Here is a 17005-nt window from a genome sequence, read left to right as displayed (position 1 = left end):
GTCCCGGTCCGAGCAGCGGATTAAAACGAGTATTTCTTATTAAACAGGACTCAGCGTCTTTGAAGCCAATTTTAAAATGCAAAATACTTCACTCCCACCTTGATATTTTATTTGCTTTTTCAAATCGCCATTTTCTTCAACTAAGAAGAAAAAGCGGCCATTTTTTAAAAATTAGAATGGCAGATTGAATAAAGTTTTTAAGGGCATGTTTGTATTACACGATTTTACAAAATGATGCCTTTTTTTGCCTTATAAAAGTTTTTATAATTCCTCAGATGTAAATCCGACTAAACCTACTAGTAGTGGTTTAGTAGAAGAACAATGCGTTTTTACGATTAGGCAACGTTATTATCATCAAAGCGAATGACCGGGGTGGCCTCCTCTGGTCAGCTTTGAGCGTCTGTTTTAAACCTCCTTGTTTTAGCAACCCGCTTACTTAGCAACGGTATTGGGCTCAGTAGAGCTTTTAAGTAATGGAGAACAGCTTTGCAGCCCCGCAGTGGCTACTAAAAGCAAGGACAACCATTGAAAATTCGCAGGTAATCTTAATAATAATAATAATAATAATAATAATAATAATAATAATAATAATAATAATAATAATAAATAAGCTTTGCGATAAGGTGTGTTGAAAGATGAAAAAGCGATGTGTTTTCCAAAACGGTTCATCTATACCCGTACAGATTCTAAGATGGTTTATACGCTTTCCTTTCTGTGACCTAAATAAATAAAAAAAAACGTCCTGCGCCCTGTGTGACTTCTGCAAGCACAGAGGGCCGAGTACCACAGCAAGCACGCACTCATATGTGGTTACTTTTAGAAGAGAATAGAAAGATTTTTATTAAAAGCGAGTACTTTAGCAAGAGACCGGTCAGGTAAGATTAGTAAAGACATACCGCTCTACGTTTTTAAGTCACCAGCGGGTCTCAGAAAACAGTTTGTATGGTATCTACGTAAACGTTACATAAAAGATCTAAATACACAGGCAAGGTTGTGCCGGACACATGAGGCTGCATTCATTTCCCAGGCTTGTTCTTCAGTTTATATTCGGTTATCTGCTGATGATTTAGCCCTGAGAATGAGAAAGGAAGAGTAAAAAAAAACAAGGGAAAGCTGTGAGGTGACAGAACAGTAACATGCCTGTGTAAGCAGGCATCTCACCCAGGGCGTGCCCTGCCTTGAGCCCGTTGCTTGCTGGGATAGGCTCCAGCTCCCCCACTACCCTCAACTGGAAGAGCTGGTTACCGTAGACTTCGCTGTCTCGGAATGAGGAGATACTTTCCTCATAATTACGAGATAAGGGGGTGATTGTTTTTCCCTTGGTGGCAGCGTTGCGCTTCTGCAAGTATTCAATATGTTCATGTACTACGTCAAAAAGCTGTTTCTCAAAGGCAGCCTACAGTCTGCTCGAGTTTCTAGACGGGTCCGTGGGAGACAGAATTGTCTCCCACGTCTTCGTCTTTCTCTCTGCTGTCGGTTCCCATCACCCGTTTCCTCTCCTCACGCACCCCGCTGGTGCTGGTTCCGCTAACGGCCACTTTGAAGTGCTCAGCTTCTGCCTGTGGTTACACCCGTGTGTGTGCTGCTGGCAGACATAGATCTGAAGATTGTTCTACATTCTGGGAAACCTGCATTTGCAAATATTCTCTGTAGGGTTACATGCCAGCAGGCAGCAGAGCTTAAGGAATGGCAGTGACTCCTCTGATATTAATTGACTCTCTGGATGGAACGTTGCCGAGTCTGATTTTGTCACCTTGAGAAGAAGTACTTCTTCTGTGGAGGTTTATTTTAGAGAACAGGGAAGGAGAAGTGAGACTGAATACAGTTATTTACAGTATCATAAACCAGAGGTGGATCAGGGGGAGGCTGTGGTCTGTGGCTGATTCATCTGCGTAGGGAGCTCCTCTTTACCCAGAGCTCTCCAGTGCAGCTCTGTGAGACTGGGGCCCTGTGTGACTGTGAGACCCCTGTTTCCTTGGCCGCCCCACGCATGCGATCATTTCACTTCTCTCTTCAGAAGGTTTTCCTGGGGAACAAGACGTATGCTGGTGCAGTGCTTGGCACAGCTGCCTCACAGGCTCCAGGATGTGTTTGAGCCCCACTTGTGTCACCTGTCTGTGCAGAGTTTGCATGTTCTTCCCGCATTCACAGGGTGCCCCAACTTTCTTCCCATCTCCCAGTGACATTAAAGTTCGGTTTGACTGGTAACTCTGAACCGTCGCTTTCCTGGGGTGAGGGTTTCAAAAGGAATTTCACCCTTGGAGGTGCTACGTTCAGACAGTGTGTCTATAGCAGTGGTTCCCAGTCTTGGTTCTTGGGGAGCACTGGTGTCTCCTGGGTTTCCAGTCCAAATTATTGCCTTGATTGGGTCGGTTTCGTGGCACCACCTGCAGACACAGTATCCCTCTAGAGCCAGGATTGGAGTGCTTTCCTGTCCACGACCTGGGGTGTTATCTGTGTGGAGTCTGCAAGTTCTCTCCATGTTTGCGTGGGTTTGCTCTGGGTGGCTCCGTTTCTTCCCACACTCCCATCCAGGGGGTATCTCACTTTCTTGCCCATTTCTTGCTGAGTTAGACTCCGGCTCCCCCGCAGTCCTGTATTGGATAAAGCAGATTAATAACTCTGTAGTCAGAAATTAGGGTAAGCAAGTTGGGGAGAATTCCATATCGGAAGCTGCAGCAAATAAGTGAACTAAAAAAGTAAGTCACAGTAAGCAAGTAGATCAACTAGGCGTCAACTAGCACTGGTGATTTATAGCTCAGCTGGACTGAAATACAGCAGACACCGTGATGGTCTCAGGTAGTTCCAGGACCAGGGATGCCTGTGGTGTTATAAACAGAATCAAATAAGCCCAACGGGCAGAAAGGTCATTTCTTATCTGTGACATCTGTGTCTTTCTGATGTTCTGCTCTGAACAGTTAACCCAAGTCATGCTGCAGACATCTTTGCACAATTCTAAATGTTTTTAAGTAGGTGTTCAGAATTGCTTTAACCTTACTGGCTGTCCACCTTGACTTTTTCAAAACCCTGTGTATAGAGTCTTTTTCGCTTCTCTGTTGCTGTTTCAGGAGTGGAAGGCTTTCACTGCAGACCTGTTCGAGGCTGTGCAGCAGCAGCAGACAGAGAATCATGTCAGCTTCTTCGCTGACCTCTCTGAGGCAGAAAAAGCCCTGTTTCTTGAGAGAGCAGCTAAGGCAATCTGTAGAGGTGAGACTCCACAAGGCTCAAAACCTTATGCTAAGCAGGAAAGTAAAAGGCATTTCTGTACCCCAGCTGACAGTGGAACTAAGGGTGCTTGATGTGTGGTGAAGAGTGTGAAAGTGTAAAGCCCAGGATTGTGTCTACACAGGAAATTGAGTGCTTGTCTGCATCTTCCGTTTAAATACGATTTGCATAAAGGTCATGTGGATAGTCCCAGAGTAGACATACATACTTACCTACAAGTTTTTCTTTTATGCAAAGCAAAGAGCGTGTACCCCTTATTTTGTCCAGGGAATGCCCACAAAGATGTAATCGCTCACATCGGCTCCAGCCTTGAGAATATACTGAGCGGAGTTGTTGCTGCACAGATGAGTGACAGTGGGGCTGTGTCTACAAAATCAGATCTCTTCCAGAGCCACGTCAGGGATGGGATGGTAAGCTTCTCAGTTTGGGAAGAGGAACACTGTGGGTGAATCCCACACAGGTGTGAGAAAGCCGCCATGATCCCTTTAAAATCTTCAGATCACTGTTGTTCAAAAGTATAGGCTTGCGAACCACAGTACATTAAATTTTTTTTTTTTTTTAAACATTCTACTATTTATTAATATAAATATTTTTAATCTATAAATCTGTTACAGTTACATGTTTTCTGTTTTGCGGGTAGGCTAATCTTGAAATATGTCCCTTTGGACAAATTTCAAAGATATTATATCACAAGTCTGTGGAAATGCTTCTGCTCAATGTGGAGTTTTGGTGCTAGAAGCATTGGGTCCAGGGGTTGATGCTGTGTGAATAAAGGTTTTTGTCATTTTGAATGCCACACAGACCAGCATCACACTCTTCAATCAGTGCATGACTTTATCTGCAAGAATGAAATCTCAAAATGAAATCCATTGCTAGTATTCGTGGGCTCATTTTATAGTTTAATACACAGGCTTTTACATTTTTTATACACAGGTTAATCTCTTACACAAATGGCCAGATATGAAAAGCAAACTGCACATTCTCTTCAATCATTCTTTACCATCGGAAATCCGAAAGGTGGCCTGGAGACTCTATCTCTCCAACACAAAGGGTGAGAAGATACATATTTGTGTTATATAATTTTTAATATATGACACCAAATGTTTTTAGGTCTTCAGTCAAATGTGACGCCTAGTTTTGTGTTGTCCTTGACTTTCCAGCCCGGATGGATTACTTGACCCTCATGTCCATGAACAAAGTGAGGTCTAAAGCTGATCTGGACATCTCTCAGCAATGCGAGGCTCTGCTTTCCAGAGAGCCGACGTTCAGGTCTGTCAAAGAAAACACCAGTGAGTATATTTAACTGAACGTAAGAAAGCTTACAACTCTCCTTGATTTTAAATGCACTTACATGTACTGTACGTCCCACTTGTGTCCTCTGCTTTTCACTGTTCTCTTATCAGCCTTGTCAAGGGCAATGTTAGATGATAGCTTCCATATGAATCCTAAGAAGTACTGAAGACACACTGGTGTACTGTTAATTCTGTTTTTTGTAGTTGGGAGTAAAGCAATGAGAAATGTCCTATCGTATTACCACCGAATGCAGCGTTTTAAGACCAGGCTTCCAGACTCGGAGTGTGTCCTGCTGATCCCACTGGTGGAGGCCAGCGTTGCAGACGCTACCCCCAGTACCTCTGTGGACGCTGTGACCACTCTGCTGGTGGAGGAGTACATCACTTTCATGGAGTGCAGGCCGGCCTTCATGAGATCTCAGAGTCCTGGGGTAGGTCGCTCACAGCACAGGGGCTGCTGAGCTTCCGGTGGAAACTCACATGCTCCCTCACAACAAAGGCCACAACATGCTGCACTGCGACACCGCAGTTGTTCAAAGGGCGGCAGTTTATCTGCGACTCTGATCAGTTAATCATGTGCTCGGCAAAAACGCAAACAGAATTCCCGAGGAAACATATGTTTTGCAAAACACATGATGTCTAGCCAAGAGGATGGCTGATTTTAATCTGTAGACACCGGGGAAATAAACCAAGCTGCTCTGTAGGTGTTTTGGTTTTCATGAGTATTGAATGCACAAACACTTGACAGAAAGAAATATCTGTAATTTCTTATTTGTGATTTGATCTATACTTTATAAAAGGCTGTTGTCACGACAAGCTGATAAACAGGCCATTGGTCTTTGGCTAAAACAGTACTTTGTAAGCAATGGGGCAAAATAACCTCTGAGGATCTATTTTTGAACAGTGCTTAGAAAAGAGTCCTGTGACTTGAGAAATGCAAACCTATTCTAGTGACCGGTGTGGAACTCTAAGTGGGACGTCAGTGTGTGGGCTGATGGTGAGACGTGCAGAAAGAGGTTGTGGATTCGCTGGCCAGCGTGTGACACGTCTGTCGCCCTGCAGGCCCGGGACGATGCTGGAAGTGAGGAAGTCTTTGCAGAAGTCGCTCAGATGCTCGACCAAAAAGAACAAGAGCTTTCAAACGCGGTGCGGGAAATACACGCCAGACAAGGTTGGAATATCTAGGGCCTTTGCATAGTAGCACAAAAAAATGTGCCGGTTTGACTGTGGGCATGCAGTTCACTTGTTCACATATAAGCTATTATTATTTTTTTATATATTTGCTGAAGAGGCATCCTTATCTGGAGTGCCTTAAAATATAGGGAAATTGCATGAAGTGAAAGGGCAGGGAATAATTGCGTAGATACAAGTGAAATGAACTTAATAAAATCTACTGAGGTTTGCACAAATTGGCTGAGCAACCTGAGTGAGGCACAGACAAGTGAGATAGTGAGAACTTCAACACTATACAGGCAGACAAATACAGTTAGTGAGACAACCAAGTTTGAGAATTAGAAACAGTGCAATACCGCAGAAGAGGTATTGAAGGATGTAGATTTGCACTGAGAGGTCAGAGGCAGCATGTAAGCGTCTGAGCCTTAGTCTGAGATCAGTTTATTTTCTTCCCAGGTGACAGTCCCCACCAGTCCTTACTGAGAGGAGTGAAGGCAATTTTGCAGCCCATTCTTACAGTCTTTTTTGTGGGTAAGGCTTTGAAATGTAATGCTACCCCTCCAGGGGCAGTTCCACCGCGTAAGATTTGGGAGGTGTTGCAGTGAGCCCAGATTCGTATCACTCCATAGATACCCCTGTAGGTGTGCACTGATGCAGAGTGCACATAGAAATGCCTTGGAATATACTTAGAGCCCTTCAGAGCGTTTGATAAGAGGTATATGAGTATTCAAACTGATTGATAAATTGTTCAATATTGTTGAACCATGGGTTTTCTTGACTTCGGGCAATTACAATATCGCTCCTGAAATACCACTATTGACTGTTTAATGATGCTCTGATCTTGTTTGATTTTGCACGCTGCATTTTCCAACTCGGGTTTAAATCCTGTCCCCCACCTCCAGGTGAAAGTAGACAGCAGAAAACTTTCTTTATCTTTGCAGGGACTGTTTATGTGCTCTAGTGAGCAGTGAGAAGGCAGATTGTGAAATCACAAATAATGTTTGATTTTCTGTTGATGTAAATTACATTATTTCTGTACAGTCATCTCCTGGAGTGGGCTGTGCTTTTTTTCTTTTGCTTAGGATTATGTCCTCCAAGTTGGACTTGGAGTTACTGATAAGGAGTGTAAGGTGTAGTACTGTAGAAGGAAGGAACAATGCTCTTTGCCTAAAATGTTTGCGCTCTATGGCAAATTGTTGCAAAGTGTGGTGCAGCATATAAAAGACTGACTGATAAGGAATGTTACTGAAATTTATAAATGAAAGTATATAAACCACTGATTCATCATCATTTTTTTTCTCTGTAAATTTGCTTGTCAGGCTACTTGAACATGACTACACTACTTTATATCTGGGACCAATACATCATAGGAATTGATAAACCTTCATACAGCTGTGTTCCAGCATTTTCATTTGCTTTCATCCAGCTTCTGAAAGATCACTTGCAAGCCTGTCGCACGGTGAGTTAATATTTGTCACCCTGAGCACATACACACAACATCCATTATTAAGGACTGAGCTGGGTCCCCTGAGCAGTATATGACGTTTACAGCAGAAAGGCTTGAACCTTATCTTGTACATTTCTCCTTGCCAACGTATGTAAGGTCTTCTTTTCATGAATCTCTCTTGACCCCACCCCCACGCTGCCTCCCCATCTACACCCTTGCAGCAGCTCCCTACCTCATTCCTCACAATATTGAGGGGGGTTAGGGCTGCCGTTCCCTCAACTAGGCAAGACACAAATACTCCTTACACATCTCATCCATCGGTCACCTTCATTAGGATCTAAACTAACTACTGAAAGGCGTTTTTTTGTTAAGCATTGTGAGTATTATATACTTGGATTCCCCAATGAGACTTCAACTGGATATTGCTTAAAACAAAGATTTTCTAGGCTTTCTTTATCTAGAACAATCGCCCTGTCCTTTCAACCAGAAATATAAATGGGAACTCCGGTTTTGGCTGAATGCTAACCCAAAAAATATTTCTGTGACCCAAAGGACAGATTTAATGCCAGGAGGAAGGGATTTTGGGAATATTTTTAACAGGCTTTTTTTATTCATGTCAATAACAGTTCCGTTGTCTTTGTCCCTGCTGTAATTTAGACCTGAGGGAATGGGGGATTTTGTGTGTCTCGATGATTAATGGAAACTGTCTCGTGATCAGGAAGGGGAGCTGGCTGAGGTGCTAAAGTCCCGCGGCCCAGCTCTGGTCGTCCAGCAGTTCCGGGGGGTCATCAGCAAACACTTTCACGGAGATCTGTACAGCGCACTGACGAGGGATGAGGCTGAAAGCTTCCCCATTCTGGATCCAGTTCAAGGTCGTTATTCTCTGTTAATTCTCCACCTTGTGCGCCTCTTGGCATGGCTTGGTTTACACAACAGAAGGGATCTGTTGGTAGGAGCTGAAACCTCTTTCATTTTCTCTTTTCCTCAGCCTTTTTCCCCCCATGGACTCATTTGTCAAGCAAAGAGTTGCCTCTCCGAACCCGGCCTAAAGACAGGCGACTGGCAAGGTAAAATAGATTGTAGCGTCCTGCGGCTGTCCAACTGCCAGCAAAGCAGGTGTGGGAATGTCTCTTTTGACATTGACTTGTGACTGCAGTTTTATTGTTAGTGCACTATTTTGTACATACATTTATGCAAGAACACATTAGACATCTCCTATGAAATTGGGAAGCGTGCTGTCCTGCCCCCTGCTGGTGACTTCACTGCATTGATGTGTATTTAACGCTCAGCACTACTGAGGAGCTGCTTTTTTGTGTCCATGTCATAAAGCTGTTAACCTGTATGAAGTTCGTGTGAGAACCTGCTGAGACCTGTGCTGTCGTTCCTCCTTCCAGGGAGGAGCGGGCAGCTCGTAGGGCTGACCAACAACAACGAGCAGAGCGAGAGGAACAGCTACAAAGACTCAGGGCAGAGGAAGAAATCAGGTGCTGCTCATATAACTGGAGTTCTGGTTTAGATTCTCCATAGGGCAATACAAACGGATTTGCCTCTTTCTCTGAAACAATTTTCCAGACTATTTCATATAAAAGTTAAATACTTCACAAAAATAATTCATTTCTAGACTTTAGCCGTCTTACTACAGGTTATTCATATCAATTAGTGACTTATGCAACAATCAACTGCTTGTACTGGAACAGACAGTGGGGGCGCAGTGGTGCCTCACAGTGTTGGGGTGCTGTCGGCATGCAGTTTGTATGTTCTCCCCAGGTTTCTGGGTCAATGAGCCATGCTGAGAGTGCGTGTGTTCGTCTGTGTTTGTGTGTGCCCTGGGACGCAATGGATTGGCGTCCCAGTCAGGTGTTGTATCCCATTGTTTGCTGGGACAGGCTCTGTCTCCCCTGCGACCCTGTGCTGGATAAACTGGTTAGAAAATGGGTGGATGGATGGAAAAGACTAGTGCAAAATCTGAACTGAGTGTTTCTGTGTCCCCAGCATTGTTTTTATTATTATTGTTGTTGCTAATTTCGAAGGAGCCAGGAGGAGAGGCTGCAGAGACAGCTGGAAGAGACCAAGCGTGTCGGTAGTGAACAGAAGCTTTTTTTGGAAGAGCAGCTGGCTCAGGTACAGAATCTGGCCCACTGATGCCTCCGCGAATTCAAGACATTTGTTTTTTTGCATCATTGCTAGAGAAACAAGCTTATATCTTAAGTATCACTTTAAAACTCGTAATCCTCGTCTTCACATTTTTTACATTGCGGCAAAAAAATATTTGAAATGAGTTGCCGATACTTGTAGAAACGTGCCGAGTGTGTAAGTTCTGTTTAGAAGAGACGTCTTCTAGTTTTTTTTCTGTCTGTGGTTCTTTTTCAGGAAAGACAGCATCGCTATGAAATGCAGAAAAGGGCAGAAGAGCAGATTAGCCAGCTACAGGCTGAGATAAAGAAGATCAGAGAGGAAAAACTGGTAGCTATCCCTGGGAAAACGATGTAGCCAGACCTATCCTATCCAGTGCACACTTATCACAGTAATTATTTCAGCAAAACAGAGGGGAGTGCCGAGAGGTGACATATCAGTCACGAAGAATAGAAACAGTGATTTTAAAACATTCTGAAATACATATGATCACAACGTCGCCATGAATATCGATGGAAAAACAGCTTAAATTTCTTCTTTCTTAGGTCTCCACTGATATCTACACAGTCAGAAGGTAAGTCTATTGGATTGGTCTTTTGTTGGAGAACGTAACTCCCAAGAGTAACCTACACAGGTGCTGTAGATTATTGTTCATGTGAAAGCCCTTTGTAAAGTTACCACAGCCCTTTCAGATCGTTCCCTAAACGTCTTAAAGATTCTCTTAACGATGTTGAAGGTTAGCTTTGCGTTCTAACCCTTTTTAAGTGGGTAATGGGTCGCCACACACATGCCTCCTGAGGGCTCTTGTTTGTGTTGAAGTTTTGGAACCCCACCTCCATCTCCCGAGTCGAAGACCTCTCGCCTGGACCGTCCTCCCAGCCCAGCGCCACAGCACGCACCGCCCCCAGGTTGGCAGAAACATTTGCACTGAACACCCCTGCGTTACAAAAGCACACGCTTCATGTTGGCAAAATGTCTTGCGCCCCTGTTTGAAAATGAGGTCCAGTATTAGTTCGTTACGTCCTGCCAGTTACAGAAGACACATTTTTAGCGACGTCATTAGATCAAATTTAGGTGTCTTGCCAGTTTAACAAGTGTCCTTCTGCTGATCTTGGGGTCGTGCAACATTAATTTTTAAAACTCCAAACTGGTCCCTTGAAGTATTTTGATTCAGCTCTTCAAGCGCAGACAAATCCAGTCGAGTAGGACAAGTCATTCTGGACTCATTTCATCAGGGGGGTCTCGGATTCCTGGTCGTGGAGACCTCCAATCCAATTAGTCTTCCAGTTCACCAGTTTTTAAAGGTTGGCAACAGCATTAAGACACTGATGAATCCAGCAAGTAATCTCTTCAGTTAATTCAACTCTGGTCCTAGAGGGCTGTAGAGTACTTACGTTCTACACCGGCGTCCTGGCCAAGTTTCCCATTGGCTTTTACCAAGCATGGCCTCCTAATAATCCCCCTCTGAACTGGCTTCATCACTCTGCTCTCCTCCCCCACTGATAGCTGATGTGTGGGGAGCGTTCTGGCGCACTATGGCTGCCGTCACATCATCCAGGTGGAGCTGCACACTGGTGGTGGTGGAGATCCCCCTTACCTGTAAAGTGCTTTGAGTGGAGTGTCCAGAAAAGTGTTATAGAAGTATAAGCTATTATTATTACTCCTAAATGATCAGCACATTATTTGAATGATTTAATTGATCATATTGGAATGTCAACATTTGTGATTTAATGGTGATCTGCTGTACAGAACCTGCTGTACTGGGGCTCTCGAGGACCAGTGTTTGACTTCCTTGTATTAGATGGTGTTCCACACTTTTGCATGAATAGAGCAACATGATTGCATTAACTCTCATGTATTTCACCCACCTCAGCTGTACCCATTGCAGTGTCTGCTGTCAGGCAAGTGAATGGAAGGACTCCCGGGAGTGTGGCTGTTGATCTCCTCCAGGCCGTAATGCAGACCGCCAACACCAGTGAGTTTACTTTCTTAAAGTGTCATTTGAAATGGAGCATTTTGCCTGTTCTGCACCTTGTTACTCCAAAGATGTAAGAAATTTCAATATTTAGCATTCCCACCTTTGACTATAAGCTGCAACAATTTCTATCCCCATTACGGATATACATTAAACCCATCAACTTTTGAGTAAATAGCAACAGATGATACAGAAAAGTTTCAGATGGATTGCAGTTGCCGAATCCCAAGGTAACCCCTTATTTCCTATCCCAGTTGTTAATGGGCACAACATGGAAAGAGAAGAACTCGATTCCTCGACACAAGATCAGCTTCACAGTTACAGAGAAGCAGTCAGAAATGCAGAGGTATGGGGAAATTCAAAACACTAAAAATATTCTTCAAAACCTCATTACATGCACTTGCTATGCTCTAGTGAGTTTAAATAACTCAGTCTGTTTATATATAGACTATATATTTTTTTAAATCCATAATTTGATTGCGTTTAATATTTTAACAGTTGGAAGTGTGTGGCCGATACCTGGATGCTGACGAAGTGGAACACATGACTGAGCCGGTGAAGTCCGAGCTAAAGAAAAGACTAGCTGCTGCCGTTAAAAGAGGAGTTGAGGCCCGTTACAGGGCCCGGGTCATGCAAGCAAAGAGACCACTTCCAGAATCCTTCAACCACATAACATGCTGAAGGACAGGTTTCATGAGGATTTTACATTTGGATGTATAAACATCTTGCAAAAACATGTTTTACCTTTAAACTTTAAGGGAGATCATTTCTTGTTTCAAGTCCAACTCTTGCTTTACTATCCTCTTGAAAATTTACAAACTCCTCTGTAAAAAAAAAAAAGTTTCCAAATAAAATTGTCACCAATTGCAATTACACTGGTCAAATCGCATCCGTTTTGGTAAATCGGATCAAAATCTTGTGGTGGTCACCTTACCACCCCACACCACCAATATTTAGCTTTCAAAAGCACACCCCAAACATCAATTCTGTTCAATACCGATACTTTATTAACGTATTTAAAATGAAAAAATTAAAGAGGAAAAAAAAATGTTGTGTAGTATTGATAGTCATTTCACAAAGTCACTGTCCCCCCCTGAGGCGCAGCACCAGGTGGAGCGTGGATTCTTTCTGGATGTTGTAGTCGGACAGGGTGCGCCCGTCTTCCAGCTGCTTGCCGGCGAAGATCAGCCTCTGCTGGTCAGGAGGGATGCCCTCTTTGTCCTGGATCTTGGCCTTGACGTTCTCGATGGTGTCACTGGGCTCCACCTCCAGGGTGATGGTCTTGCCCGTCAGCGTCTTGACAAAGATCTGCATGCCGCCCCTGAGGCGCAGCACCAGGTGGAGCGTGGATTCTTTCTGGATGTTGTAGTCGGACAGGGTGCGCCCGTCTTCCAGCTGCTTGCCGGCGAAGATCAGCCTCTGCTGGTCAGGAGGGATGCCCTCTTTGTCCTGGATCTTGGCCTTGACGTTCTCGATGGTGTCACTGGGCTCCACCTCCAGGGTGATGGTCTTGCCCGTCAGCGTCTTGACAAAGATCTGCATGCCGCCCCTGAGGCGCAGCACCAGGTGGAGCGTGGATTCTTTCTGGATGTTGTAGTCGGACAGGGTGCGCCCGTCTTCCAGCTGCTTGCCGGCGAAGATCAGCCTCTGCTGGTCAGGAGGGATGCCCTCTTTGTCCTGGATCTTGGCCTTGACGTTCTCGATGGTGTCACTGGGCTCCACCTCCAGGGTGATGGTCTTGCCCGTCAGCGTCTTGACAAAGATCTGCATGCCGCCCCTGAGGCGCAGCACCAGGTGGAGCGTGGATTCTTTCTGGATGTTGTAGTCGGACAGGGTGCGCCCGTCTTCCAGCTGCTTGCCGGCGAAGATCAGCCTCTGCTGGTCAGGAGGGATGCCCTCTTTGTCCTGGATCTTGGCCTTGACGTTCTCGATGGTGTCACTGGGCTCCACCTCCAGGGTGATGGTCTTGCCCGTCAGCGTCTTGACAAAGATCTGCATGCCGCCCCTGAGGCGCAGCACCAGGTGGAGCGTGGATTCTTTCTGGATGTTGTAGTCGGACAGGGTGCGCCCGTCTTCCAGCTGCTTGCCGGCGAAGATCAGCCTCTGCTGGTCAGGAGGGATGCCCTCTTTGTCCTGGATCTTGGCCTTGACGTTCTCGATGGTGTCACTGGGCTCCACCTCCAGGGTGATGGTCTTGCCCGTCAGCGTCTTGACAAAGATCTGCATGCCGCCCCTGAGGCGCAGCACCAGGTGGAGCGTGGATTCTTTCTGGATGTTGTAGTCGGACAGGGTGCGCCCGTCTTCCAGCTGCTTGCCGGCGAAGATCAGCCTCTGCTGGTCAGGAGGGATGCCCTCTTTGTCCTGGATCTTGGCCTTGACGTTCTCGATGGTGTCACTGGGCTCCACCTCCAGGGTGATGGTCTTGCCCGTCAGCGTCTTGACAAAGATCTGCATGCCGCCCCTGAGGCGCAGCACCAGGTGGAGCGTGGATTCTTTCTGGATGTTGTAGTCGGACAGGGTGCGCCCGTCTTCCAGCTGCTTGCCGGCGAAGATCAGCCTCTGCTGGTCAGGAGGGATGCCCTCTTTGTCCTGGATCTTGGCCTTGACGTTCTCGATGGTGTCACTGGGCTCCACCTCCAGGGTGATGGTCTTGCCCGTCAGCGTCTTGACAAAGATCTGCATGCCGCCCCTGAGGCGGAGCACCAGGTGGAGCGTGGATTCTTTCTGGATGTTGTAGTCGGACAGGGTGCGCCCGTCTTCCAGCTGCTTGCCGGCGAAGATCAGCCTCTGCTGGTCAGGAGGGATGCCCTCTTTGTCCTGGATCTTGGCCTTGACGTTCTCGATGGTGTCACTGGGCTCCACCTCCAGGGTGATGGTCTTGCCCGTCAGCGTCTTGACAAAGATCTGCATGCCGCCCCTGAGGCGCAGCACCAGGTGGAGCGTGGATTCTTTCTGGATGTTGTAGTCGGACAGGGTGCGCCCGTCTTCCAGCTGCTTGCCGGCGAAGATCAGCCTCTGCTGGTCAGGAGGGATGCCCTCTTTGTCCTGGATCTTGGCCTTGACGTTCTCGATGGTGTCACTGGGCTCCACCTCCAGGGTGATGGTCTTGCCCGTCAGCGTCTTGACAAAGATCTGCATGCCGCCCCTGAGGCGCAGCACCAGGTGGAGCGTGGATTCTTTCTGGATGTTGTAGTCGGACAGGGTGCGCCCGTCTTCCAGCTGCTTGCCGGCGAAGATCAGCCTCTGCTGGTCAGGAGGGATGCCCTCTTTGTCCTGGATCTTGGCCTTGACGTTCTCGATGGTGTCACTGGGCTCCACCTCCAGGGTGATGGTCTTGCCCGTCAGAGTCTTGACAAAGATCTGCATCTTTCAATCTGCAATTTTAAATTAAAACAAAACACCACATGAGGAACAGATCCATTTCATAATGTTGCATAAAGCATTTACAGATCTATTTAATTTAAATAAGCAGTCACCATGGTCTTCTCCCCCAGACACGTCTACTTTGTCCCGCAAGCACAAAAACGCACCTCTGTATTGATCGGTCTAGATCTACGCAGCATCTCTGAACTTGTAAGGGAAATTCAATGACAATGAAACAGCTGCTCACAACCAAAAGCAAAACGGTCATTTTAACGGAGAATGAGTTCCGAGCCCAGATCAGCTCCTTTAAATGTAGTTCAAATATTAAACCGAAAGAACTGTCTTCTCTGGCATGTAGACGAGTCTAAATGGGTTATTCACAAAATGGCCGGTCAGCTGCCCGCGCACATTTTGAATACGCAACATTACACATTAATACAGATTAGAGAGCACCGTTACTACACAAACACGATTATAATGCACGTCCATCTACGCAAATAATATCGTTAAAAACGTTAAAAAGTACGTCTTGCCAGTGGAACTACGCGACCTTTGATTCACTGTCGGAATGAGTCAGCACTTGAATTACAGTAAATCGAAACCATTACAGCGGGACGTTTTGTTAAAAAAAAACACAATCACGCCTATTGGAATATTATAGGAGTTATGGTCTTACATTATATCGAAGGCGTGATAATTCATATTCTGTACATAATCATATTAACCATCCTTTTTAAAAACAATACCATCTATACCCCGTGGAGTAGACTGAAATCTCTACTTTCGATGCGCAATATTAGAATAAAACTAAAATAACTTCAGCTAAAATAAAACACGAAAAATTAAGAATGATAGAAAGTATAGGAAAAACGATACTTACGTGTAACTTGTGCGACTATATCGTCGAAAAGCTATTAATATCGCTGATAACTTCTCTGTCCAACCGATGAAGCGCCTGTTCTTATTTATAGAGAAACTCCACTGAGTCATTTTACTATCATATGACCAGTATTAATCCGCCCCGAAATGTAGTTCCATCCTATAACCCGAAAGAACATATTACTGGACGTTCATGAACGGGGTTAAAGACGTCTAAAACAAAACGCTGATGTATTGCGATTTTATTTCGTGATTTTTAATTGTCCGCAAAAAAAAAAAACAACCCACCGCGGAATAATACATTTTAAGTACAGTACGGACAAAGGAAATGTCTGGAAAATGCGCGATGGATCCGAGCAGCGGACCCCTCTGATTGGACAGCGGCGTTGTTTGCCTGAAATGTGATTGGTGGGCTGTGACGTACACTGTTGCGCTGTTGTTTGTTGGCAGATGTTTCCAGGTGCGCCAAGAAATCAAGAAGAAACCCGGAAATTCGGAAGGATTCCAGGAGGTGCAAGTGAATGAGTCATGTGCTTTAGCAAAGTATGTCATTTCCCAACATGAGCTGACGGCGTCTGTTCTGTGTTGTGAATCACATGGAGTGCATGAGGCTTGTTTTGAGATAACGTATGAAACGTAATAAGGAGCTGTATGAGTTTCCATTAAAAAAAATTAACACAATGAATATTGATTGTAAACACAGTTAGGTTTTGTATTTTAAAAACGCAGGCATGATTTGAAAAACAAACTCAGCCCAGCTTCTTACGAAACCCCTTTCGAATTAGTGTATAAACATGTCTATAATGTCGCAGATATGGAATAATTTTATTATCTTTTTATATAAATGTCAATTAAAGCATTAGAACGTAACTATATATTCACTACTGTACAGGACTTTTTTAAATAATGAATTTGTTGCGGCCATTCATTTGTTTGACTTCAGACTTAGTTTTGTGTGTGTTTTGAGATTCTCTGGCCTGTTTTCAGACGGGGTGGTGTTGTCATGACACTGCAGTTTTAAATTTACTGTGCTGTTATTGCATAAGGTAAAATGAACAGGGTGGAGGAATCTCTGCAGTGTTCAGGACTCAGCACAGAGATTTTGGTCAAGTAGCTAGCACCTTCTAGATCTTAGTTATATAACTGGTCTTCACCCTTTTTGACACAACAACCCTGAAAATATTTGTGCTGAAGCAATAGTACTCATAGCAGAACAGTTCCTTACCCTTCAGCCTTAGACCTTAACTCTAATCCAGTGCCTTTTATAGAAAGCAATGTCTTGCCTGCGCTCAGACAGATGGCAAGCTGTTTCATAGATGCATGCAGACAGCTGGTTTAGTCTGAAACTGAAGTAGGTCAGGCATGGCCTTCTGAACCTACAGTATTTTTTGCTGTCAGGTGCCAAGTGTCATGTGACTCCTGGATGGAAAATGAGGAAACAACCAAGAACATTACCACCACCACAGGGGGGCACTGGGAGTAATGGACAGAGGGTCCAGGCTGCAACTCGAGTGGTCA

At 45.1% G+C, this 17005-nt stretch overlaps 2 protein-coding genes across 3 annotated transcripts; one reads left to right on the top strand and one right to left on the bottom strand.

The window, feature by feature from the left end:
* The first annotated feature begins 379 nt into the window (after window positions 1-379).
* On the top strand, window positions 380-12772 carry LOC148643571 (uncharacterized). Of its 2 annotated transcripts, XM_088616169.1 has the most exons (19): window positions 380-539; window positions 3069-3207; window positions 3493-3635; window positions 4159-4276; window positions 4386-4514; window positions 4722-4948; window positions 5580-5688; window positions 6147-6221; window positions 7010-7149; window positions 7856-8009; window positions 8126-8204; window positions 8532-8621; window positions 9168-9258; window positions 9508-9600; window positions 9816-9844; window positions 10090-10178; window positions 11144-11245; window positions 11500-11591; window positions 11744-12772. In XM_088616169.1, exons 1-19 carry the CDS (start codon window positions 474-476, stop codon window positions 11924-11926), a joined length of 2148 nt encoding a protein of 715 aa, XP_088472295.1. In that variant the 5' UTR covers window positions 380-473; the 3' UTR covers window positions 11927-12772. The 2 variants fall into 2 exon arrangements, with proteins under 2 accessions (XP_088472295.1, XP_088472296.1); XM_088616170.1 differs by lacking the exons at window positions 380-539; window positions 3069-3207 and having other exon boundaries at window positions 3546-3685.
* Window positions 12230-15639, bottom strand: ubb (ubiquitin B). Its single transcript, XM_088616167.1, has 2 exons — window positions 15489-15639; window positions 12230-14619 (listed from the first exon to the last, which is right to left on the bottom strand). Exon 2 carries the CDS (start codon window positions 14609-14611, stop codon window positions 12326-12328), a length of 2286 nt encoding a protein of 761 aa, XP_088472293.1. The 5' UTR covers window positions 14612-14619; window positions 15489-15639; the 3' UTR covers window positions 12230-12325.
* Between the last annotated feature and the right edge of the window lie 1366 nt (window positions 15640-17005).

Source organism: Lepisosteus platostomus, chromosome 22 (genome assembly GCF_059453375.1).
Source record: "Lepisosteus platostomus isolate fLepPlt1 chromosome 22, fLepPlt1.hap1, whole genome shotgun sequence".
NCBI classification, from domain to species: domain Eukaryota; kingdom Metazoa; phylum Chordata; class Actinopteri; order Semionotiformes; family Lepisosteidae; genus Lepisosteus; species Lepisosteus platostomus.
The sequence above is the reverse complement of the archived record's forward strand: the minus strand, read 5'-3'. Positions and strand labels throughout refer to the sequence as shown.